This window comes from Dermacentor variabilis, chromosome 4 (genome assembly GCF_050947875.1).
Source record: "Dermacentor variabilis isolate Ectoservices chromosome 4, ASM5094787v1, whole genome shotgun sequence".
NCBI lineage: Eukaryota > Metazoa > Arthropoda > Arachnida > Ixodida > Ixodidae > Dermacentor > Dermacentor variabilis.
The window spans coordinates 136,944,178-136,968,529 of record NC_134571.1 but is presented as its reverse complement, the minus strand read 5'-3'; the positions used below and the strand labels follow the sequence as shown (position 1 = coordinate 136,968,529).

General features: G+C 50.0%; 1 protein-coding gene across 2 annotated transcripts in view; it reads right to left on the bottom strand.

The window, feature by feature from the left end:
* The window catches only part of LOC142577974 (uncharacterized), a 61,571-nt gene that overhangs the window by 3,473 nt on the left and 33,746 nt on the right, over positions 1 to 24,352 (bottom strand). For both annotated transcript variants that reach the window (XM_075687399.1, XM_075687400.1), the window contains exon 4: positions 26 to 135. In XM_075687399.1, the coding sequence (XP_075543514.1) occupies positions 26 to 135 (110 nt within the window). The remainder of the gene's footprint in view (positions 1 to 25; positions 136 to 24,352) is intronic.

Here is a 24,352-nt window from a genome sequence, read left to right as displayed (position 1 = left end):
TAATTATTTTACGTTGGATACTTACTTCGTTCCTGGCTTCCACTTGCCGTTCCACAGCGCGTAGCCTCCCATACGAAGCCAAACGCCCTGATGGGAGAAGAAATAGTTCTTGACGCTGTTGAAGTAAGCGGGATCCTGCAAAGTTTTGGGCACATCCACAATGAGCCTCATTGAATATTGACACGCGTTCATGCTCATCATTCTCTGGGGACCACTTTTGAGCGGCCAACAATTGTGAAACATTATGGCTCGGCACAGGCCGCGCCTGAATGTATCGGAGATTTCTCTAATGTTACCGATGGTTTTATCCGTTGTCTGTTGTCACCGAAACTTGTGTAAAGTGATTGCAAGCGCTACACTCTAAAGCAAAATTACGCCCTTTGGGTTGTATCTTGCCAAACAACAATAAGCGTCATCTGTCTTGTCCGCATTTCCTGTCTTCAACGCTGCGAGCCCGGTACTTCCCAGTAACGAACAGCATACGCGTTATCAGCTTGACAAGCAGTACCGACCGGAAAGTAGCGGGTGCGGCGTTTACAAGAAAGGAAACGCAAGCAAGGCAGATGACGATCATTGTTGTGTGGCAGATATATACCCGAAAGGGTATACATTTGAGACTGTACACTCCTAAGCACATGTAGACCATTTGGGGTGTATATTTGCCACACAACAATAATCGTCATCTCTCTTGCTTGGGTTTCCTTCCTTGGAAACGCTGCGCTCGCTACTTTCCTGTCGAGGATGCTCTGTCATCCTGATAATGGGCATGCTTTTCGTGACTCTGAAGTACCGGGCTCGCCGCCTTCAATAATGGAATTGCGGACAGGACAGATGACGATTATTGTTGTGTGGCAAAAGGGTGCAACTGTGCTTAAGAGTGTACGCGAATTGTGTAGTACGTTCTAGAAGGCACGCCGGCACCAGCGATTATGCTGGAACCTTCGACGAGTTGTGTGTAAAAGCTGACGCGCTTGACCCGCATATCACATTTTGACGATCGCCGACGGCGCTCGCCGCTATTGTGCTTCGAGTGGCATTTACTTTTGTGGGCACAGGTCCACCCAAGAAGAAGTTATTTTCCCGATTCACAATTTAGCTACTGTTTTTTACTGCCACTTCAGCGTGGCAATCTTGCTAAGACTTTTAAGAATGAAGAGGAATTGAACAGGGCTCTTCTTCGGCAAAAGGGCCGAGAGAGTTCCCCTATGCCAACTTTCTAAATACCACAACATCCAAAAATAACTACTTCACCATGAATCATTTCCGCCATAGGCGACAGAAAGGTTGTGAGTAGACAAGAATGGACATACTGTCTCTACAGAGGTGTGCCCAAGAAAACCCGCTCCGACACCGGCATTTATAATAGCCATGGGCCTGGAACTTTTACCCAGAATTTGTATGCAAAAATAATAAGTTTAGGAGTTCGAATTTTTTAGTGTAAGGTCTCGTCAAATGCAAGACAGCAACTAGTGTTCCGAAAAAAAACATGACACAGTGTGATTACAAATGTGGGACTAAATATTAAATTGATTAACACACTAAACGCACACTGCGGCTCAGAAGCGGCGTTGAGAAATGATGGGCTGCGATTTTTAAAAGCTGGTCTTCTTCGTCATGAACACGATCAGCACGGTCAGCTCAGTTTATGGGCACCACACGAGCAAAGGCAGCTCCCAGCGATCTCCAATCACCCCTGTCTTGCGCCAACTGGCGCCTTCTATGCCCTACAAATTTTATAATTTTATTACACCACATATTTCTCTGACATATCCTTGACTGTGCGTGCCTTTGATTTGCGCCCATTTTGTAACTGCACGGGACCATTGTTTATGTACCATACGCGTAACATGGCTGGCCCAACACTATTCTTTAGTCTTAATGTCAACTACAATATCCGCTATTTTCACTTGATTTGTAATCGACAGCTCAATCTTCCTACTTCTTAACGTTATGACAACCCTTTTTCTTATAGTTGTGCTTCAACGCGCCTTAAAAACATGTAGACTAGAGTTCTTACATTCCGTTCCGAGTGGAATGCAGCCGCCGATACGGAAAACTGAACCAGTTGCCTTTGGCGAAATCCAATAGCGGAGTCTGAGCAGCCAACCGAGTTCGCAGCGAACAGCACATGCTGGTGTAGAGCAACGCTTCCAAAGCGGCTATTGAAACACAACCCACGGCACCAAAGCGCATAACCTCAGAAAGAAGGCTGAAGTTTCCACTGGATTCAGAGTTACCCAGAATACTCCGCACTTGGTTATCGACTTCCGCTCTTCGCTGCCAATATCATTTGCCTGTCTGTGGCTTGTCTGCCATTGCAATGTCCTGCCGAACAATGTCTGCAATCAAAATCAATAAGTCTGGGTCTCTTTGCGGACCTGTCTTTGCATTCTATCAAATGCCCGCTCGTAAGTGGAGACTTCCGCGTAGCTGCCTGTGTCCGATTCTTGACGCGTATGGGAACTTGAGAAATCCGAGTCGGAGCCAGTACGTCACGCCCCGACGGTTCGTTCATGGCGCCCGCCATCACAACGAAAGCGACAACTACCACCGTGCCACTGAGTGCGGTGAGCAGAACACAAACGAAAATACCCGCGTAAAGGAAATACGTCACGCAGAGTTCCGGTCCTCTCCGCCGATTGTTTGGAGCCCATTGGACAGCTCCAAGGAGTAATCGCCGCTCGAAATCTGCTTTCGATATCTCGTTGGAACGCAAGACTCGCGCCCTTACTCTGTCATCGCACGACACTTCCTCTAAGAAGAACAGAAAAAGTTCCTCCGACTCCGCTCTTGGAATACATCAGCGAACAGCACCTGTATACTACTACAATTTAGCCACCACGGCGTGTACTCTGTGTACGTATGTTGATCGTGTTCACGCTGCAGGGAGAGAGATATTTAGCCGTTGATGTGGAGAGGGTGATCGGAGCAGCATTTCTCGCCCGCTGCTCCAGAACTGGGGTAAAGTAGTGAAGTTCGTGAGCTCAAAAATCCATTGAGTGATACTTCTCCGTCACGTGTATACTTGATTTCATACTGCGCCCGTTGTGCGCGACAATTCCATATTCACAGTCCACGCGTTCTGCATTGGAGTTGTATTTGATCTGCGATGCTTTATACAGAATAAGAACTTCACATATGGCAACAAAACTTTAATAGGTAAAATCACGTCAAATCACACATGATTGTGCGCCTTTGTGCCGCCTTTAAGCGACACGCTATGTCGCTGGCGCACGCTGTGCGTTCTGGCGGTTCGTCGCAGAAGTATGTCACTCATCTGAGGTGGGTGGCATGTAGGTTCAGATATGCGACGCCCTCCATGTAATAATGGCGCCATATCTTATGACAGAAAAATGATACACTTAGTATTACATCAAATTAAACGGAGCGTGCCAACATTTCTAACGTTTCTTCGCATTTCACACGTGCCGCCTCATACGAAACCTACCGATAAGAAAATAGAGGCGATGCTACATTTAGCGACTCGTCAAAACCAGGAGCTGGCAGCAACCAGGGCTAGCGCAGCGGATACGCGAGTATACGTCATTACATAACCTTAGGTCAAGCAGGATGTGGTGTCGGTAAGTCAGCACTGTATCAAAACGTGTCCTGACCGTTGTCGCGTGCTCCAACACTGCGCAAGCAAAAACACCGTCTGCTTTCATCAACACGAGAAGGTATCGCCGCTGTGGTGGCCCCAGCCGCACACCTCTCGGGACCCGCTGCAGCACCAATACCTGCTACCGGGCTGCCTGCTGCCGACGCTGGTTCCCGCCTAGGAGCTGTTCCTGTTGCTGCTGGGACCACAGGGGCTGGCGCGCCTGCACCCAGCGTCTCTGGCACGGTCCTCTTCAAGCCGGCATCGGCGGCAGGTTCGTTTCACCGAATATCTCGTCTCGCCATCGCGCAAGCGCTCTCCGCGCTGCCTGGAGTCGAGGAGGTGCGCATGAATACGAAAAAGAACATTGTGGCGGCTGACGCCGCAACACCCGCGAGGCTACAGTTTCTGCTGGCTACGATCAAGGTGGCTGGGATCGCTGTCGCTGCTCCTTTCGCTGCAGACCATTTCCAAAGCAGAGGCACGGTACATGGCATCGAGGGTGACTTCTCCGATGAGGCCTTTTTGGTGGCAGTGACTTCGGTCGTGCCGGTGACGGTGGTCAAGCGGAGCGGTCACAGCCCGACCCTGCGCTTCGCAACCCCGAGCCCCGCGGCCCGCATCCTGCTTCTCGGTTTGCCTTTTGATGTACGACCGTCACGGCCCCGGCCCTTGCTGTGCCGGCGGCGTGGGCGCAATGGACGCGTGACGGCGGCGCGCAAATAGCCGGAGCAGTGCCTGCGCTGTGGCGGTCAGTATGCTAGGGATCACCAGTGCACAGCCAAGCCGAAGTGCTTGCACTCTGGAGGCGCGCACGCTGCCGACGTCGCTACCTGTAAGCTGTGGCAGGGTGAGCGGCGCATAGCCACGATAAAGGCCACAGCGCCGACTCACATACCTCACCGGGAAGCTCGAGCAGCTATGTGTGCCTCCACCAAGACGCAAGCCTTTTCCATCACTTCGGGGGTCCATGCACTGGAGACGGCGGCGCGCCCCACCTATGCAGCTGTGGCCACCGGCTCCGCCAAAAGCGCCTCCACGAAAAGAACCCGGCGTGGCCAAGAGAAGCTGGGGCCCAAGGCGCCCCCCCCTAAGGCAGCAGGCGCACCGCCAGCCGCAACTGACATGGCGCCGTCAAGCCATACTTCTGAGCAGCACTCGGAGGCCACCAACCTAAGGCTCATTCTGCGGGCTGTTGCTGACGTGCTGCCAGCGGACAAAAAGTTGCGTTCAATCTGCTTCCAGGCAGGTGGGCAGCCACCTCAGCAGAGCCAGCATGGCTAACGCATCCGTTGGGAACCACCGCCGCCGGCCGAGCGTGTTTCCGTGGAACGCGCACTCATTGCGGCGGCGACAAGCAGACCTCTCCTTGCACCTTCTGCAGAGCGACTACGACGTACTTGCTTTGCAGGAAGCCTGCGTGGCTGCAGGTTATTTGCGTAGGCTACAGCAGCCGCACTTCGTGCACGCTGCAACCCTGCGCGGTGACCCCATGTCTCAACAAAGAATTTCCGCAGGGACTTCCGCGCTGCGCGGCGTGCGTGCGGGCGGGCGTGCTGCAAGCTGAGGTCGCCGTGGCGAATCTGACCGGAGCACCACTCGAATGCTGTGCTGTTCGTGTGCGTCTTGGAGGCATTGACGCCACCATGGCCAGCGTGTATATTCAACCGTGCCAGCCTTGGGATCCCACGTGCCTGCTGCAGCTAGGCCGACGTTTCGGCAGAGACCTCGTCCCCTGTGGAAACATCAATGCTCAGCACACCATCGGGGGCAGTCGCCGCTGCAGCGGGCGAGGTAGCAGCGTTGTGGACGTTGTTAACCAGCAGGGTCTGAAGACTCAACACCGGGGCTCCCACTTTCGCCCGCCGAATATCCCATGCCGTCTGCACGGTAATTGACGTGAGCCTGGCCACTGAGTTCTGCCGATACACTTGGACGCCGCAGCTGAACACCTGGTGGTCCGACCACTTCCCTATCGGGCTGGCCCCGTTCACGGTGAAGAAACACCCCCAGGACGCGCGTGTACGCCGCTGTGGATTGGAGTGCTTTCCGTAAGCTGTACCAATAGGACTCCAGTACGAGGGGCTTCCTGCCCTTTGTGGCGGACAGCGGCCGGGCAGCCAGTCTGGTCCAGTGCGCAGGAGGGCCAACCAGCACCAGACATTCGCCACCTCTAACTACGAGCTGCCAAGCGCAGGGGTGAACGTAGAGTACTACGAACCAATCAGGCGGAGCACTTGACCGAACACCGTCGCATCGACGCTGCCTGTAGACAACACTCCCGGCAACGCAGGCACGAAACTGTGCCACGATCATCAAGGCACTGGATGAAGCCCGTGCCTGTCGCCGTGGGCGTTGTTGAATGGACTTCGTGTGCACTCTCCGCAGCTATCTCCCTGGGAATCTCCGCATCTATTCTGACTGAGTTACTAGCCGACCGGTTTATTGCCCCGTCCCTGGTATAGCCGGTCTTGCCTCCGCCAGCTACTGGGCCTCGGCGTCTCCCCCACTTGTCACCACCCGGAATGGGTGCTAGGGAAGATTGATGCTGTTGGCGGCATGCCCCCCTCCCACCCCCCGGGCCCTTGACCTGTACGCAGCCCTAGGACAAAGCAACTGACGGAGCGCTCCAGGAGCCGATAGAATCACGTTCCAGAAGCTGCGCAACCTGCAAGATGCAGAGCAAGATCGTCTCCCGGAGTACTTCAACACCATCTGGAGCACTGGGGCCCTTCCACACAGCTGGCTCACCGCGCTGGTAGCGCCAATCCTTAAGCCACGGAAACCTGCCGCGGCACTCTCCTCGTACAAGCCATTGTCCCTCATCCCTGCTGCCTGCATCCCTAAGGTCTGCATGTCTGCTTGACGTGCAGAGCGCCTTTGACAGCCTGCCCCACGAGGTCATCGAGGCCTCCTTAGATATCGTCGGGTTCACTGGTAGCCTCAGGCGCTTTGTCTCTGCCTTCCTGGCGGGAAGAACGTTTTGAGTACGAGCTGGCCAAGCACTCAGGACCCCTCCAGTCATCGCCATCGGCGTGCCGCAGGGATCGGTGCTGAGCCCGGTCCTGTTCAATGCAGCCCTGGCAGATCTGCAAGCCGCACCACTAGCAGACACTCACTACCCCACGCAGTGCTCCATCTACGCTGATGATGTGGCACTCTGGGTCTGGTGGCCAAGGCGGTGCCTTCCAGTCGTCCGGAGATTACTACAGGGAGCCCTGTACGTGGTGACAGCATTCCTCGGGAGCATCGGCTTAACCGTCTCTCCTGCAAACACGGAGGCCCTACTGATACACCCAAGGGATGCCTCCAGCCTCAGCGCCCACCAGCTGAGAATCGGCACCGACGCCCTTCCGCGGAAGCACATGGTGACGTACCTTGGCCTCACCATAGACCACCGGCTGACGTGGATCCCGACTACTAATGACCTCAGCGAAAGGTGCGCCGCGTGCATCTAGCCGTGGGCCGACTCCTGCAGAGAGGCCGAAGATGCTCCACCAAGTGGGCCCTGCGCCTGAACAAGGCGGCAGAAACATCGTCCTTGTTGTATGCCCTGCCGCTGGTTTCCCTGACGCATGCCAGGAAAGGACAACTAGAGGTCCTGCACAAGACGACCATCAGAAATGTCTTAGGGCTTCCGAGGCACTCCAAGATCGCCGCAACGCTGGCTGAGGCCGTCGAATGGCGACTGTCACTGCTCATGTTGCAGTGGGGACTGGGGGCAGATTGACAGGCTACATCGCGCACCAGACGGCTAAGCTCTCTTAGACTGGCTCCGGAGCCTGCCGGCTTCATGTATGGGCAGCGTGTGCCGCCTTTATGAGGAGCCAGTTCCCCACCTACCTGTGGCAGTGGCTCTTCCTCCTCCCCATCACCGACCTCCGTACGTGCACCTCTCCTTCAAGGGGATAGCCAAGTGGAGAGCACCACCGACAACCCTGTAGCAGGCTGCAGCCTGCAAGCTCCAGGAGGAGTTGGAAGGACACTTGCTGGTGTTCACGGATAGTTCAGCCTTCTCCAGCGGGTTGGCAGCAGCGACGTGCAAAGTTATAGCTCTCGCCTGTCACAGGCAGTGCCGGCTCCCGTTTACAGCGAGTTCTACTGCAGCTGAGCTCGCGCGGCTGTACCTCCAGCAGCCGCGCGAGCTGCGCCGCCCTCCAGCAGCCGGTAGCGGTAATGTGTGACTCTAAGCCACGCTTGAGGCCCTCGTCAACCCACGGCGGGTAGGACTTGCAAGGGTGCTGCTGCTTGCCAAGTTAACGGCTCTAACCACTACCGGAATCCCAATATCCTTCCTTCCACTGGCTGCCCTCACGTGTCGGGGTAGCCGGTAACGAAGAGGCGGATACCTACGCCAAAGCTGCCCACCATAGTGTTACTAGTTACCGGTTACCAGAGCGGTCACGGCTTCGCACTCAACGAGATATTGGCTACGGTGCCTGCTCACCTCCATTCCCCCGGACGCCGGAGTGGCTAGTCGAAGGGCCCCCAACCCACTTCCAGAGAACGGCCTCTGCAGAAGAGACCGTTCAACGCTCCTGCACTTGCGGACTGGCTGCACTTGGACTGCTGCCCGGCTGTACGCCAAGGGCCGCGCCATGCCAGCTGTCTGCAAGAGGTGCGGGGACCCCGAGACTCTGGAGCACCTTCTCGGTGCCTACTCATCCTTCGCGCAGGAACACTCCATAGTGATCAACACTTACAGACGCCACGGCTTTCCAGGGGCTGTTCCCGGTGTGTTCCTAGCTCCCTGCGCTGCCCAGCTTGTTGGAGTTTATAAATTCCACTAGAATAGACACCCTGTATGCACTCGCTACAACGCTGGCCACTTTACTGAGGCCTGTCACCTTTCGCGCATAGTGGAGTCTATTAGGCCACATCCTCCCTCTTCCTCTATCATCTTTCACTTCCCACTCCCTCTCCCCTGACGACGCTTCGCGGTGCTCCCTCACAGGTTGCAGAATCAAGCGTCTTTTCTTTTTTAGATCACTATGTATCTCAGTTCATTTACGCAAAATGGATGGGACGGCCGTGCGTTGTGCGTTCTCGCTATGAACTGGGAGCTTTCGACGAGCGCCGGCAAGAACTCGCCCATGAAACGGCTTTAGTCTGACGTAGTATGAACATGCGCACACGTCACCACACGTTGGTGAGAACAGCAGTGCCTAAAGTTCAACCCATGACGCGACGTGCTGGCGCCGCCAATGTAATCGAACGCCGCCAATGGCCTGGGACGCGCCCGGCGGCTAATGATGCTCGCCCATGCGCCGATAACGTCGGTCTATAAATGCGCCTTTAGAGCCGCCCGAGCTCGGACAATGCGACAGCAACGAGAAGATCCCGAGCTGAGAGGGTGGGAGGCCGAAGCCATCTGGCACCGTTACCTGTGGGTTACTTAAGCGTGACGATGGTCACGTGCACGCAGGACAAGTTTACCGGTAGGGGAAGGGTTCATAATTTTTGTTGCCCTGAACTTTTGTAACCATGACCAACACGCAATGAGACAGGCCGCATTGATTGCGCCGACTTTCTAAGTAATCAAATACAGGTTTTGGTGCTAAAATACTAGCACTTTCCCGAGTTAAGGAAACGTTCAGCTAAACTTAACAACCCACAAGCTCGTTCGGTGGGACAGGAACATGTACGCGCTGCTGCACCGGATGCGGTGCAACTGCCAGTGCATGGCCAACCTCCTGCTGGCTGTAATCACGCCGTACTTATCCTAGGCGTGCCACTACCCACATTTCACTACTGCGACCTGACGCCACCAGTCTAATTCATCCACTCCGCAGCCACGGAAGCTGCAGACTCTGACAAATACCCCGCCCACATGGGCGATGGGTCTTGATTCACGGGCACCAAGGGACGCAAACCAACGACCACAGCGAGCCATAAACACCCTACTGGAGACTACAGAAAACCAAGCGGCCCAACAGCCAGCTCCACTACTTGGGGACGCCTTAAAGTTGGTATTCGCCTCGTTGAATGGGCACGACATTTGGTGGCACTCACCTTCACCATGGCTGCAGGGTTACCTGATTACTCAGTCGACAACTTCCTTTTTTTGCAGTAATCTGGAACATACCATTGACGTGGCAAGTACGCCGGACAAAACCATTGCTGCAACGGTACACGCACGCCGTCACGACTCCACAAATCGGATCTAAGGGATATGAAATCCAAGCTTATGTAGCCTCGTCATAATACTCTTGCAAGGGCATAATCACCAGCCCCAAGGGTAATACAGCACCTACCAAACTATTTGAGATTTAAGCAACGAGACCCGAGATACCACACGCCCTCAAAATGGCCGCCACCAGCACTGCGTTGATTGCTTTTGTGGGCCTGCAAGTGCCCGCCTATGTCTATTATTAGGGCGCGGGACAACAATGCTGGGCTCACCGACCACCCAGACAAGTCTGCATGATCTAACTTGCGTCCGGACAGAGGGTAGACGTTCGTCCGGCCCCGCCCTGTGTGCTGTTGTGAGATCTGTGGAACAGAGGCATCCGTACCATGGCAGCTACATGCCTGGGTGCTTCCACTGCAAGAGCAATCACCAAGCCAGAGAACGTGCCTCGCCATGGACGAGAGATCTCTCAAAAAGGATTGCCTGAAGAAAGCGCTCCAGGCCAAAGGCATGTGGCCACTACCTACAACCCCACCAAAAGGACACCGACCCATGTCTCGATCGAGGCGCAGGCGATCCAGGAGCCGGCAGCAGTCACAAGACAGGTCTTCGCCAGGTAACTAGAACACATCAAAAGGCACATCGAAGCCATCAGCCAGACCCTGTACTGTTCCCAGTAAAAGGACAGAGCCTGCAACGAGAAAACGTCAGCATCACCACCCTCCAAAATCTCCGCGCCTGCTGCACAGACGCCTCCGGTTCCGCAGGGTTGGAAAGCAGGGCGTCCTAGGAAAAATCCGCCACCTCCATTCATACAATGACCACCATTCCACATCCGCCGTATCTGATCTTATAGTTCTAACCCACACTACTGCACAAAAGAACAGCTTCAGGATGCCCTCACTATGCCGAGGGACTAGCTTACGGAAGAAGGAAGTAATATGATTATCCAGGCACTAAAAATTGTTTCCGCAGAACTCAGATACATGTTACAGGTTCACACAAGAAATCGTAACTGAACAGAAACAGCATATACAAAAGACATCCACATCGTTCAGCATAGTGATCCAGGAATCACTCCCGCTGGCCCTAAACACCAAAGGCCTCATCAAACGGTGCACTGGTACACCCAACCAACGAATTCAGGGAGGGTCACTGGTTCATTTTACTGGAAACGCGAGGCAGTAATCATTGCATTCTTTCAACTACTTGGCATACCGTCAACCCCCGCACTCTGGAGCGTAAGATAAGGTTGATTAATTCGGACACCTTTAGGATGAAGCGCGCTGAAAATTATGCCAATGAGCCGTCACAAGCTAACTGGCTGTAGGGCCTCCAATCAGACCACGAAAAAATCAACCAAGCGCACAAGAACTACCTCCGAAACCACATACATAGACAGCATATTCTACATTTGAGGGAAGAGCGCCAAAGTTTAGCTGAACGCTGGCGTAGACAACAACACAATCGCAGGCTAAGTCTTCGCATAGCGGATCTCGGGCCGCAAACCGATAATATACCACAGGGCTCAATCGCAACTACTGACACCTTCCATATTTCACTCGGAGTACAACTCACACGTGGGTTCTACTCAGTGCACCCAGTGTCTTGAAGAGCACAGAGTCCCATGGAACCAGCTCCATGAAAACACTTCTTTACAGAAAACACAAAAACAACAAAATCCTGCAGCAACTTCAGAATTGGTAGATCACTACAAGTTGTTGGCCTGGATAGAAAAACTGACCATATAATGATTGAAGACGACTGGATGAGGAAATTACGATGCATGAAGTTTAAGCTGACACACTTAGTATCAAGCGCAACAAGCCACCAGTCAAACACTATATCTAGTGCCTCCTGATTCGAAACCTCAACGATGAAGACCTACACCAGCTGAATTCTGTAACACTCACTGCCAATTCCGAATACTACCGAAGCAACGGTGACTCACAGAGCTAACACTAAATCCTAAGCCCGGCAAATCACTATAACTCGCCAACCTACGGCCAATTTTTCTTACCTCGGTAAACTAAGTGAGAACGTCATCCTCGAAAAATGGCAATCGTTTCTTGCGGCTCATGACTTCTTTCCAGACACGTTGTTTGGTTGAGGATATATGGAGTTTTGTTTGATGGCAAGGGCCAAGTACGGCCAAGGAGCGCGAGGCAAGTGTTAATGAGTTAGCAATGTGATAGTGAATTGCGAGAGGTAGATATTACTTGACTGTAAAACGACCTTAGCAGCAGTCACTGTAAAGTGCGTAAGATGTATTGTATTAAGATTATGCCAATGACCAGCGATGTATATTATGAACGCGAAAGATACGTTGTAAAAGTATAATGCATACACTGAAAATATCAACGATAAGAACCCGTAAAAACAATTGCCTTGACAGAGCCCTCGCAGCCAAGAGCATGGAGGCATGTGCTATGCAGAACACTACTATCACAGCAACATCATCTGGCGAGAGGATGCGCTACGAATTCCTCGGGCTGATGACATGTAATAACAAGTCGCTCAAAAAACCTAAAACTGCTTTTGTGTTAAAAAGCGGTTCTCCACCAAGAAACACAATGAACAGAGGGGGATATGATAGCGGTTTTTTTTGTCTCTGCTTCGGCTTCCCGGCACTCCAGGAGGACGTGCGGGATGCACGAATACTTCAACTGAAGTTATAGGAAATGCATTCGAATATGAGCTTTTTGGGCGTGTTTTGTCACCTTTAATAATGATATGTCGCATTCTATGGGCTGCCATAGAATGCCAATGGCTTCGCTGCGACCATCAGGTTATGCTTGAGATCTGGAACTCCGATTTCCTCAGAAAGCTTTTTTATGCATAGAGACAATGGGACTATATATTCTCGGCGGTTATTAAATGGCGTTGCAGAAGTCATGTCGTTGACGGTTATATAAGAGGGATGGTCGCAGTTAGCTTGGAATTTCACAAGGTACATGAAACTGGAGTACTACATCTGAAGATGAAGCGACCACTCTTTAGATTCTGCGTAGAGGTTCTCTACAGGACTTTTCCTGAAGGCACCGGGTGCCAGGCGGATACGTAGGTGGTGGACACGGTCCAGCATATTGAGGGTGCTAGGAAAAGCCTATTGATGCACTATGGCCCCCTAACCTAAGGGTGTTTGTTTGAGGCTTTTCTAAACGTTCAGGAGGTACTTCGTGTCACAACCCCACGTTGTACGCAACAAGATTTTTAGAAAGTTCATTGTTTTTAGGAAATTGTTCTTAACGTACTTCAGGTGCGGAATAAAGGCTAGCTTCGTGTCTAAAAGGATGCCCAAAATTTTTATTGCCTTCTTAAAGGTAAGGGTTGACCATGCAGCTCAACATGGGGGTCTAGTACTATACCTCTGTTTATCGAAAAAGAGCGCAGGAGCTTTTTGAAGGATTTAGTTTAAATCCGTTCTCCTGTGCCCATGTCGACATTTTGTTCAGGCCAAGTTGAACCTGTCGCTCGCAGATGTCGAGGTTATAATATGTATATATTATATGAGGTAGTACTGGGGCACGGTGGCACCGTCGACATGCGAATCACAAATTGCCCGTTCGTCTAGAGTTTTCAGTTCTTCTTCGACTTGCTGCTCGACGCAGGCGATGTGCGCCTCGGAACTGCGACTGCGCCGGACTGGCATGCAAGGTATGACTACGCACCGACGCTGCCAACACGGATCATCGACTATCAGCTGCATCAGCTTACTGGCCCATGCGCCTATCCATCTACTGTAGAGCACCACCCAGGGTAGGCACAATCCGCGGCTCTATATGCGCTCCACAAGGGGCTCCCTGTCACTGGGCACAGTGGCACCGTCGACATGCGGTTCACAAATTGCCCGTTCGTCTACATTTTGCAGGTGAGAATGCGGTTTGGAAAATGCATCGGCTCAAGTGACCATCTCTTGCTGGTGTTGCCGTGCCCATGGCAATATAGAGCTGTGTGTGAATCGTGCATGACATATTTTAAGAAGCTGTTGTTGATGGCCGGAGATACTGAAAGCAACCCCGGCCCTGACCTCGAGGAAATCGCCAAACAACTTACCGAAATTGCTTCCGACATTATAGATATCAAAGAAAAGCGACTAGCGGATATAGACAGCAAGCTTGACGTCATTGGGAAACTTGAAGCTGAAGTCACCGCATGCCATACAGAAATGGCTTATATGAATGACGTAATTAAGTGTCTTGAAGAAACAATACACAACCTAGAAAACCGCAGCAGGTCAAACCTAATTGTTTATGACCTACCAGAAATGGAAGAAGAAACAAGCGAAGCACTAGAAGAGGCCCTAAACGAGGAAATAATCGCAAAAATACTTGAACTCGAACCTGTGCCCATTGAGCGCATACATCGTTTAGGAAGACGAGGACCAAACAAGACGAGGCCAGTCATATTTAAATTACTAGACGGAAGAGGTAAAAGTGCCATACTAAAAACGGCTTTAAACTAGAGAACTAAGACCTTTTGACAAGGAAAGATTTTTCGTGCAAACTTAGAGAGACCCGAAAAAAACTTTGGGACAGTGCTGAGCTAAACCGCGAAAATAAAGGCAAGGTGTCCTTAGCTATCAACAAACTATTCATTAACAGCCGTGTTTTAATCTGGGATGACGAAAAGAATGACAGGGTAGAACTAAAGAAGCACGACAAAATGGAGCTTAAAAAGAACAAGAACGTGGAAAAAAAACGAAGTAAACCACCCGGCAACACGCCAATACCAGCGCAAGAAAAAATAAAGTTAAACGTAAACCCTCGAAGTGTCTTGGATAAGGTACAGCGATTTGAAAACTTACTGCTCGATCGTGAACCAGATATAGTGCCAGCCACCGAAACATGATTATCATCGTCTGTCTCAAGTCATCAAGTTACTCCCCCAAACTACGTACTGGTTCAGAAATATAGGCCACATGTGGTGGAGGCGTGGCGTTAGCAATAAAGAAATCAATCGCACTGGTCATTCTTCCAGAAGTAGCTGATGCTGAGGCAATCTTTTGTAAGGTTAACACTGAAGGCACAAGTATAGTTGGCTGCATATATCGAAGCCCCGCAAGTGGACCCAAATGCATAATTACGATACAAGAATATTTGCAGCAACATGCTCAACATTGCCGTGTTATTCTTATGCGTGATTTAAGCCTTCCCGACCTTGACTGGTCTACCATGCAGCACACAACAAAGCCTTCAGAAGCCCTTCTCGATATGATGTTAAATTTTAACTTTCGCCAAATTGTGGAATGCCCCAAAAGGGAGCACAACGAGTCTCGGAATATGCTTGACCTGATCTTGTTAAGTAGTAACTTTCTCTTAGGACAAGGGAAGGTAGAAGTAATAGAAGGAATATCCGATCACAATATTCCGATGTGCACCTTACCTCTAGATTACAAAATATCAGTGCGAACCGCGGCCCAAACTGTAATCAATTTCGACAAAGCAGACAACGCCCACCTACAAACCTAATTAGCTCACGAATTCCAAGAGTTTTCGGCATTGGCCTCAGATCCATTGACTGGTGTAAATGTTGTTTGGATGCATTTTAAAGACATCATGTCACACTGTGTAACTAATTATATTCCTGTTAAATCGAAAAATAGATTGAAAAATAACCCGTGGATTACTCGGGAAGTAATACATAGAAAACGCCGAGTCAAAAAGTTACGCAGAGTTAGCAAGGCAACAGGCAATAACCCATCTAACACCCCTAGGCTAGCGCTTGCAGCAAAAAATTTCAAACAGAAATCCAAAGAAGCGAAACAACATTACTTCAACACTGTACTCCCCAGCTTTGAGTTTCAGTTGCAGTTTATCCTTCATTCTTTATATTTATTCTTCATTCAGCTTTATAAAGAACAACCCACATAGATTCTGGAACCACTTCCGCCGAGAAAAAAAAACAGTCACAACTCAGCTCTCGTCAAGTGCAAAAGCCGATAAAGCCAATAGATATACCAAATTATTTCGTTCGGTCTTCACAAAAGATAATGGCGTCATGTCAGACTTAGTTCCACAGACTGTTTTCACTATTGACGCACTCGTTATCACAGACGCTGGTGTTATTAACCTTCTTCTTGCCCTATACACTAAAAACGCATGTGGTCCCGGCAATATACACAAACATTTTCTTAGAAGGTACGCACAGTGGTGCAGCATATACCGGGATCTTCTTTTCCGTAACTCCCTTTCAACATCAAAACTACCCAAAGATTGGAAAAGAGCTAAAGTTATTCCGATCTACAAATCGGGAGATAAATCCATTGACTGAAATTTCAGACCAATATCGTTAACGAGCACGGTATGCAAACCACTCGAACATATAATTCTAAACATTTAACTCTTTTTTTTTTGAAAATGAAGGCATCCTGTTCCCTAACCAGCATAATTTTCGCACGGGTTTATCGACCATAACTGAATTAACCGAAGTCATACACAATCTCGCGCTGGGTATTAACAATCGCAGCCAAGCGGTCATAATCCTACTTGATTTTTCTAAAGCGTTTCACTGTGTTTGTCAGACAAAGTTAATAACTGAACTATAAAACATCATCGCAGATAGAGAAATTGTTGCTTGGGTTGTAGCTTGGGTTGTAATTGTTGCGATAGGTAGTGAGGCACTGGAAGTGGTAAGGGAATAGATCTACTTAGGACAGGTAGTGACTGCGGATCCGGATCATGAGACTGAAATATGCAGAAGAATAAGAATGGGCTGGGGTGCGTTTGGCAGGCATTCTCAGATCATGAAAAGCAGGTTGCCATTATTCCTCAAGAGAAAAGTTTATAACAGCTGTGTCTTACGAGTACTCACGTACGTGGCAGAAACCTGGAGGCTTACGAAAAGGATTCTACTTAAATTGAGGACGACGCAACGGGCTATGGAAAGAAGAATGATAGGTGTAACCTTAAGGGATAAGAAAAGAGCAGATTGGGTGAGGGGACAAACGCCAGTTAGTGATATCTTAGTTGAAATCAAGAAAAAGAAATGGGGGGGGGACATGGGCAGGACACGTAATGAGGAGGGAAGATAACCGGTGGTGATTAGGAGTTACGGAATGGATTCCAAGGGAAGGGAAGCGTAGCAGAGAGCGGCAGAAAGTTAGGTGGGCGGATGAAATCAAGAAGTTTGCAGGGACAACATGGCCACAATTAGTACATGACTGGGGTAGTTGGAGAAGTATGGGAGAGGCCTTTGCCCCACAGTGGGCGTCACCAGGCTGCTGCTGCTGCTGCTGCTGCTGCTGATGATGATGATGATGATGATGATGATGGTGGTGTCTGTTGAATACGTAAAAAATCCGATCAGTATCCGGAGCAGACTTCTCCCGAGTACTCGAAGCCACTATGAACTCGGCAACAACAAAAGGACGGTTGTATTGTTCACATCCGCTACACTTTCGATTTAATGTTTTGCTTTCTGCTGTTTATTGTGCTTCAGGAAGGCTTCGGAGTAACGTTCTGAACTAGAGACACTTGAAATGTTCTCCGAGGGTATCGGCCTGGTCTTCCAGACTGTAGCTTTGATCATCAACCAACGGGAAGTGGAGAGAAAGCCCACCTAACATTCTTGTTACACTATTCCAGAGTTTTGTTTCTCGTGTGCACGAATAAATGCCGATAGGTACATTATCCAGCTCTCCTTTTTGTCATTACGTCGCCTGCCTTGTGATCTAGCGCGTTTAGAGCTCACGGGGTTCTCTGCCGTAGGAGGGCCACATAGGCAGCGCCACGCCTTGTTCTGCCTCCTTCGAGCTTCCCTTAATTCCTCACTCAACCAGGGAATACATCGCTTACAAGCCGAACCTATCGATACCATATTGATATGCAATCAAATAAAAACGCTGCTAAGTATGCCACTGCATCATAAATGCTGTGGGCATGATCATCCGTGGTAAAGTGCGTAAGTTCGCGAAAACGCGTCCTGTCTCCAGAATTGACTTTCCACCTAGGGACTTGTAGGCATCATTCATCTGGTTTTGTTAGATTTAGAATAACTGGAAAAGGATCACTTCTGTGCGAGTTCGTGATGACGTTCCACTCGAGGTATGGCATTAGAGTACCTGATATTATGCTTATGTCTATCGATGGGAGTGTTACATTTGTAACGTTATAGAACGTCGGCTCTTTGTTTTTGAGGAGGCATGCCCCGGCATGCACGTGAACCTCAAGCTTCTCAGCGCAAACTTTGGTTACTAGTTCTTCCTATTGCTGCTACGTCACCAGAATCGACTCATCGAAGCCCAGGAACACGAGGTCGAACTGGTGAGCCCTGTCTTCGTAATCAACCATTCTTGATATCAGGGAAGTGATTTTCAATCCGTTGTCTTCCGAAAAGGCCTGAACATTGGCACTTGCTCTTCTATTGTTGTGACAGATTAGCGATCATCTTCAATTGTAGCCAGCCCTTTATTGGTGTCAACGAAACGTTTATCGTCTTCCGAAAGCTTACATGAACGGATTTTATTTCCTTAAGACAAGCTATTTGGCCAGATCAGGCTTCTTCCAGAACTAGCCTCACATGACTGGAGTTTTCTGTAGTGGCTGTGCGGACGTTAGGTCCTGGATTTTCTTCTGCACCTCCTGATAGCTTTAATAACTGCAGTAAAACTTGAGCGTATTCATATGCAACAGCGAAGCAACAGTGTGGACTTGGTCGGACTAGTAATCCGCGGTAACGTGTTCGAAGCGCATATAATGAACAGTTCTTTTTTTACCTGTATGAACACGAAGAGTTGCACATAGATCAATCCCAGAGTTTGCTTGCCGCTAGGCTCAGGAACGCCGGAAGAAGTAAAGAAAGTCTGATGAGAATGCGGATGTCGGTCCGTCAGAAGGTGGCTTGAAGTACAGTAGCGTAACTCGGGGCGGTGCCTCGAATGACTGCGTCATAGGGTGCGCTGCTGATTGAACGCCTTCCATTTGGTATGGTGCTGGTCGCAGGAGTGGGCGAGTGCACACAAACGTTGAGTTCGGGGCAAGTTGAACGGCTGCAAGCCAGTGCCAACGACACGGGGAAAGCTGCTGTAAGTTAGCTAGGCGAGGTCGAACACGATTGCCTGGAGAAACACGAAGGCAGATACGACAGTCCCATAGCGTGCCCGCCGGTAGGACCAGTCGCGTAATTCCCGCAGGAGATCGCCGCTAGTCATCGTTGATAGTTTGTACTATGCACCAAATGCTAAAGTTTACCCTTTAGAATTAGAAAAGCTGAGATCGTCCTCGCCGTCTTTTCAGATTTTTCCCGATAAATGACATGGAATGGGGGAAACTGTATGTCGGCCAAAAAAATTTGAATATCTGCGCCCCATACTGTGGGAGTGATTGGGTAGCGCGGGGGATCAACTAGTCATGAAAAATAATAATCTTCCGTCAGCAACGCCAGCCATGCCCCATGGACTACGACGAGAGGACGCTGTAGGGCCTTTACACACAAGCCATACAAACGCCAGCTGTACGTTCCCGAAATAACCAAATACCTATAACCGAAGGTGGTTATGACACAAAAGGTTTACCCTTGCAGCAAGGACTGTTGGAAGTGAATGGAATAGAAAAGACTGAAAAGATTAAAAATAAGTCATAGAGACAAAGGTTGAAGAGAAGGACATGAAAAGGCGACTGCTTATTTCCTTTAGGTGGGTCAGTCTTGAGGCGCCGTCTATGTGAAGCAGAGGTCAAAGAGGTGTGTCGCCTGCGCCAGTGGGCGGTCAAGGATCCAAACCGCGACTGTTTTCCAGGTTTCGGAGCTTTTCTATGTTATACGTTACGCCATGTAAAGTTGGAATGTCAGTGTCCGCCTACCGGGTGCCGCACCTCATCCACTTCAGCCATAGCCGAGCAACACTTGATGGGCCGTGTGGCGTGATGGAAGCCCGGGGGCTCAGCGGGCGGATTTTGGGGCCTTAAACTAAGGACCGCCATTTGTTGAAGCCGATATTTATTCCAGAAATTTCAATAAAATTTTGCCGCAAAGTGTCAGAGCTCCGCTCTGTCTTATTTTAAATTCTGAGATTTTACGTGCCAAAACCACAATATAATCATGAAGCAGTGGCGGCTTCGGAATAATTTTGACCACCTGGAGACTTTACAGTCTACTCAGTGCATAGTACACGAGCGTTTTCGCATTTCGTCCCCATCCAAATGCGGCCGCCGTGGCCAGGATTTGATCCTGTGGTCTCGCGCATAGCAGCACAACGCCGTAGACACAAATCCACCACGGCGGACCCGCTGTCTTTGATGTTGTCACACACGTCAGGCACCATGGGGTTGATGTCGGCTGGTTGAATCGGACCTTAACCTGTTCAGTGACTGCACCGTAATTAACATTGCGCTCTACTTCATATCCAATGCCCTCTGGGTGTCTGGACTTCTATGGGAACATAACCGTAAAAACGTTGATGTAGTTAGATTTATTCGCGTTGAAACAAACTCATGATGGTCACGATTATCCCGGGGGGGGGGGGGGGAAGACGACGAAGTTCGCAGGAGGCTTGTGGGCTTTTATGGGCCCGTCTTTTTCAAAGCATCCGAGCCTTTTTTGGTCATCTAGTGGCGTAAATTTGATATCGCCGGATCCGTGAAGACGAGCGGATTCAGCGGATACCTGATTTTGAGGTGAGCCAACCCCTTTTTGGACTTTATTAGAACTTTTGTGCTCACGCCATGCTGGCCGAGAGCTAGCGTCTGGTAGACCTAGCGCGGCATGGCAGCAATGCACGTTGAAGGGGAAGTGCTCCTTGCGTAGGACATTACTGAATATTTGGGATAGCGGACCTTGTCCAGCCGAAAATCTAGAGTTACGATGAGGCTTGGATTGGGTGATGGCGGTTCAAAAGGCGAGATGCCTGATCGACGGGGCGCAGGTGAACGGCGCGCAGGCTCGGCAATCAAGTATCGCATTGTGAAGGCGTCGCGCATGCCACCGATGCCACAAGAACATATCAACATATTCATTCGCCTATGGGGTGGACTGAACTTAAAGAAAGTTCAGTCCAGAACTTTCAGAACTTAAAGAAAGTGAACTTAAAGCAAGGCAATCGTAGACGCTGCAGGTCTCAGTATTGAGCAGATTAGCGAAGGTATTATTTGCCCTAACTTTATGCAAAGTATCGTGGTGGCTAGTACGCCAGAAAGGAACAACGCTGTACGATATTTGAGACTCAGGTCAGTGAGAATGGCAGACGAGTATTTTGAAGTCAGTGTGTACGAGTCGGCCCCACGCACTACGTGTAAAGGGGTCATTCGCAATGTAGAAATTATGGATGGCCCAGCGACACTTGAGCGGAACATCGTTAACGATCGCAATCCACTGGCTATGGCGGCCAAACGAATTAAGAATACAGGATCAGTTATCATTGTTTTCGACGGGTTAAAAGTGCCCAATTTTGTCAGATATGAGCCAACCCTGGTGCGGTGTTTCCTGTATAGAAAGTAGTTAGATGTTTGTTATGTGTGTGGCAAGCTTGGACACCGGGCGGATGTCTGTCCGGCACCCCATTGTTCTGAATGCCGAGGATTCGGGGCTCGGAACCCTGAAGAGGATCACAACTGTGTATCTTGTTGCAAGCTTTGTGACGGACGACAGCTGACTGTGGATAAACAATGCAATCAATGATACCAGCTTCCCTACGTCGTGCGTGTTCGAAGACAGGCGAGAGTTAGGGTGGAGCTAACGGCGGAACAGGAGGCAGCCGAGATAGTGCAGCTGGTGAGCGCCCGCCAACGCTCTTGGGGCGCTCGCGCTCTACGAGCTATTCCAGGTCGAGGCAGCGGCCATCGTCTGGGGCTCCAACCACCAGGAGCCGCTCCGTTTCTAGGGAGGCGCGGGTGCGCATTCCTGCAGCTGGTGGAGGTGGCGGCGCAGCTGGAGGCCAGACCACCTGGGCTGACAAGGTCAAGGGCAGCATCAGCGCCGGCCGAGCGCGTGAGCAGCGCCAGGAGCATGTGGATGGCAATAGGGATAGAGATAGGAATGCGCAATTGGAGAGAGAGAATCATAGCTTAAAAACAGCCATGGACGGGCTTATCAAAGAGATAACTGAACTTAGGAACGGCTTACCTTCCGGTAACAGCGGTAGCTTAGGACAGGCTAGGAAACATGATGACTCGATAGAGGTACCGAGGTCTGTGGAGGTCGCAGAAGAGAATGTGGCTGACGAGGAGATCCCTGCTCCGAAAAAGACGGCCCTATCCTCGACGGTGTGGATTCAGGGCAAAGTCGGTTCCGAGCTTAAAGCAATGATGGCAACATTGCAAGAAAGTGTAAATCAGATTATTAGTGGACTGGAGCGCATAGAAGAGCGGGAAAATATCACGGATCAGAGATTAGGCAAACTTCAAATATATCTAAACGAGGCGGTGGTGCCTGTTATGGAACGGGAGTTCACTCAGCCGCTAGCCCAGCAGGGTAAGTCGCCGAGTGGATTTGAGCTTAAAACTAGTTCACCGATTTTCCGTGGTCAAGATGGCTCTGACGTAGTAGTTCTGGGGAAACCCACAAAGTGGAGAGACGTAATGAATAAAGGGAAAATCAGACATCCACCCGTTCGTATAAATTGCTGCAAAGGAACTTTTTAGCAATTGCTACGAACGGGTGGATGCCTGATTTTCCTTTTACTCATTACTTCTCTCCACCTTGCGCGTTTCCGCAGAACTACTACGTGAAACTCTTGCCTTTGCTTCGGGTTGTCGCCAAATTTGACTTCGCCCTGCCATCTGCTAGCTGCCTGGTTAGCTCAGATGGTAGAGCGGCTGCCCCGGAAAGGCGGTGGTCCCGGGTTTGAGTCCCGGACCAGGACGAATTTTTCTTCAACTATGAGGCTTTTCTTTCGAGGAACCCGTTTGGGTTTCCTCTCTAGCAATTGCTACGAACGGTTGGATGTCTGATTTTCCCTTTACTCATTACTTCTCTCCACCTTGCGGGCTTCCGCAGAACTACTATGTGAAACTCTTGCCTTTGCTTCGGGTTGTCGCCAAATTTGACTTCGCCCTGCCATCTGCTAGCCGCCTGGTTAGCTCAGATGGTAGAGCGGCTGCCCAGGAGAGCCGGCGGTCCCGGGTTCGAGTCCCGGACCAGGACGGGTCTTTCTTCAACTATGAGGCTTTTCTTTCGAGGAACCCGTATGGGTTTCGTTTGTAGCAATTGCTACGAACGGGTGGATGTCTGATTTTCCCTTTATTCGTCAAGATGGCTCTATTAACTATTCCATTTAGTATTTGGCGGTGTAATTGTAGGGGGTCCAACTATAAGAAGGCGTCTCTGCTGAAGTTTGTTGAAACGCATGGTGTGAAACCTCAAGTTATCATGTCACAGGAAACACTGACGTCTAACGTGAGCTTAACAAATTTCAAAGCGGAGGTTATGGATAATGAACAGGGCAGGGTACTCGCTACTCTCATTAATAGGAGGTAGGCGTATATGAGACATGATCTTCACATGGCGGATTGCAAGATTAAATATTTTATGGTGGAGGTAATTTTAGGTCGGCAAAGGTCATGTCAGAGGAGCGTTTACCTGCTTAACCTCTGCAGTAGCCCCCGGGACACGAAGCAGAATTTCAAATCTCTCTTGACCAATGTAACCAATCTGGCTAAGGATAACCCGTTGCTTATTGGAGGAGACTTCAGTGTACCCTATGATGTGTGGGAGTATGTTTAGAGCACTATTAAGGGGGAGAGACTATGGAATCAGGCACTAGACTTGAAGTTAACTCTTATTACAGACTCTTCATATCCCACCAGATGTGGCACGTCGACATGTAGAGATTCGACACCTTATCTCACTTTTGTTCGGGGGGTGGTGAATTCGTGCTGGTCCAATTCTAATATAGATTTTGGTAGCGATCATTACATACCTATGATTACTTTGGTAGTGGCTAATAAAAAGGAGCGCACATTCAGGATGGTTAACTGGGATGCCTTTAGGAAACGAAGAGCGCAGAGAATCGAAGATGCGGGAAACGAGTTGACCTTGGAACAGTGAACTAGTCAGCTTAAAAGTGACGTTGAGGCGTCCACTAAAGAAGTTCAGAGCGATATTGACACGGAAAACATGGATAGTCGCCTGGCACTGATGTTGGAAGCGAAGCAGGTGATGTTAGGGAGATGGAAGGGTCAGATATTGAATAGAAGGGTTAGAAAACGTATAGCAGTGGTTAATCAGGAAATCGAAGGCCATTGTCGGGTACTGTGCAAACAGCAATGGGATGAAGTATGCAATTCTATTGATGGGCTCATTAAGAGGGGAGGCGCCTGGAGTTTTCTCATTTACTAGATGAGACAAACACTAAATCTAATCAGAGGACTGTGATAGGTAAGCTGGTCCATCAGCCGTGTCGCGACTCCACAGAGCAGGAGTTGCTGAAGGATTTGGCTGAGAGATAACTGCCGTTGGAGACCTGGCACAATACACCTGACGTGATTTTGGAATATAGTGGGGATGAAAATACAGTTACGGATGAGGAATTTACTCAAAGTGACATAAAGATGGCGCTGCAGAATCCTAATGGACGCTCGGCATCAGGGCCGTATGACATTACGAATAAAATGTTAATAAAATGGAGTTCCTTACGCGGGAGATCAATAGCTGATGGAAGGAAGGCTCTTTCCCGGAATAGTGGAAACTTC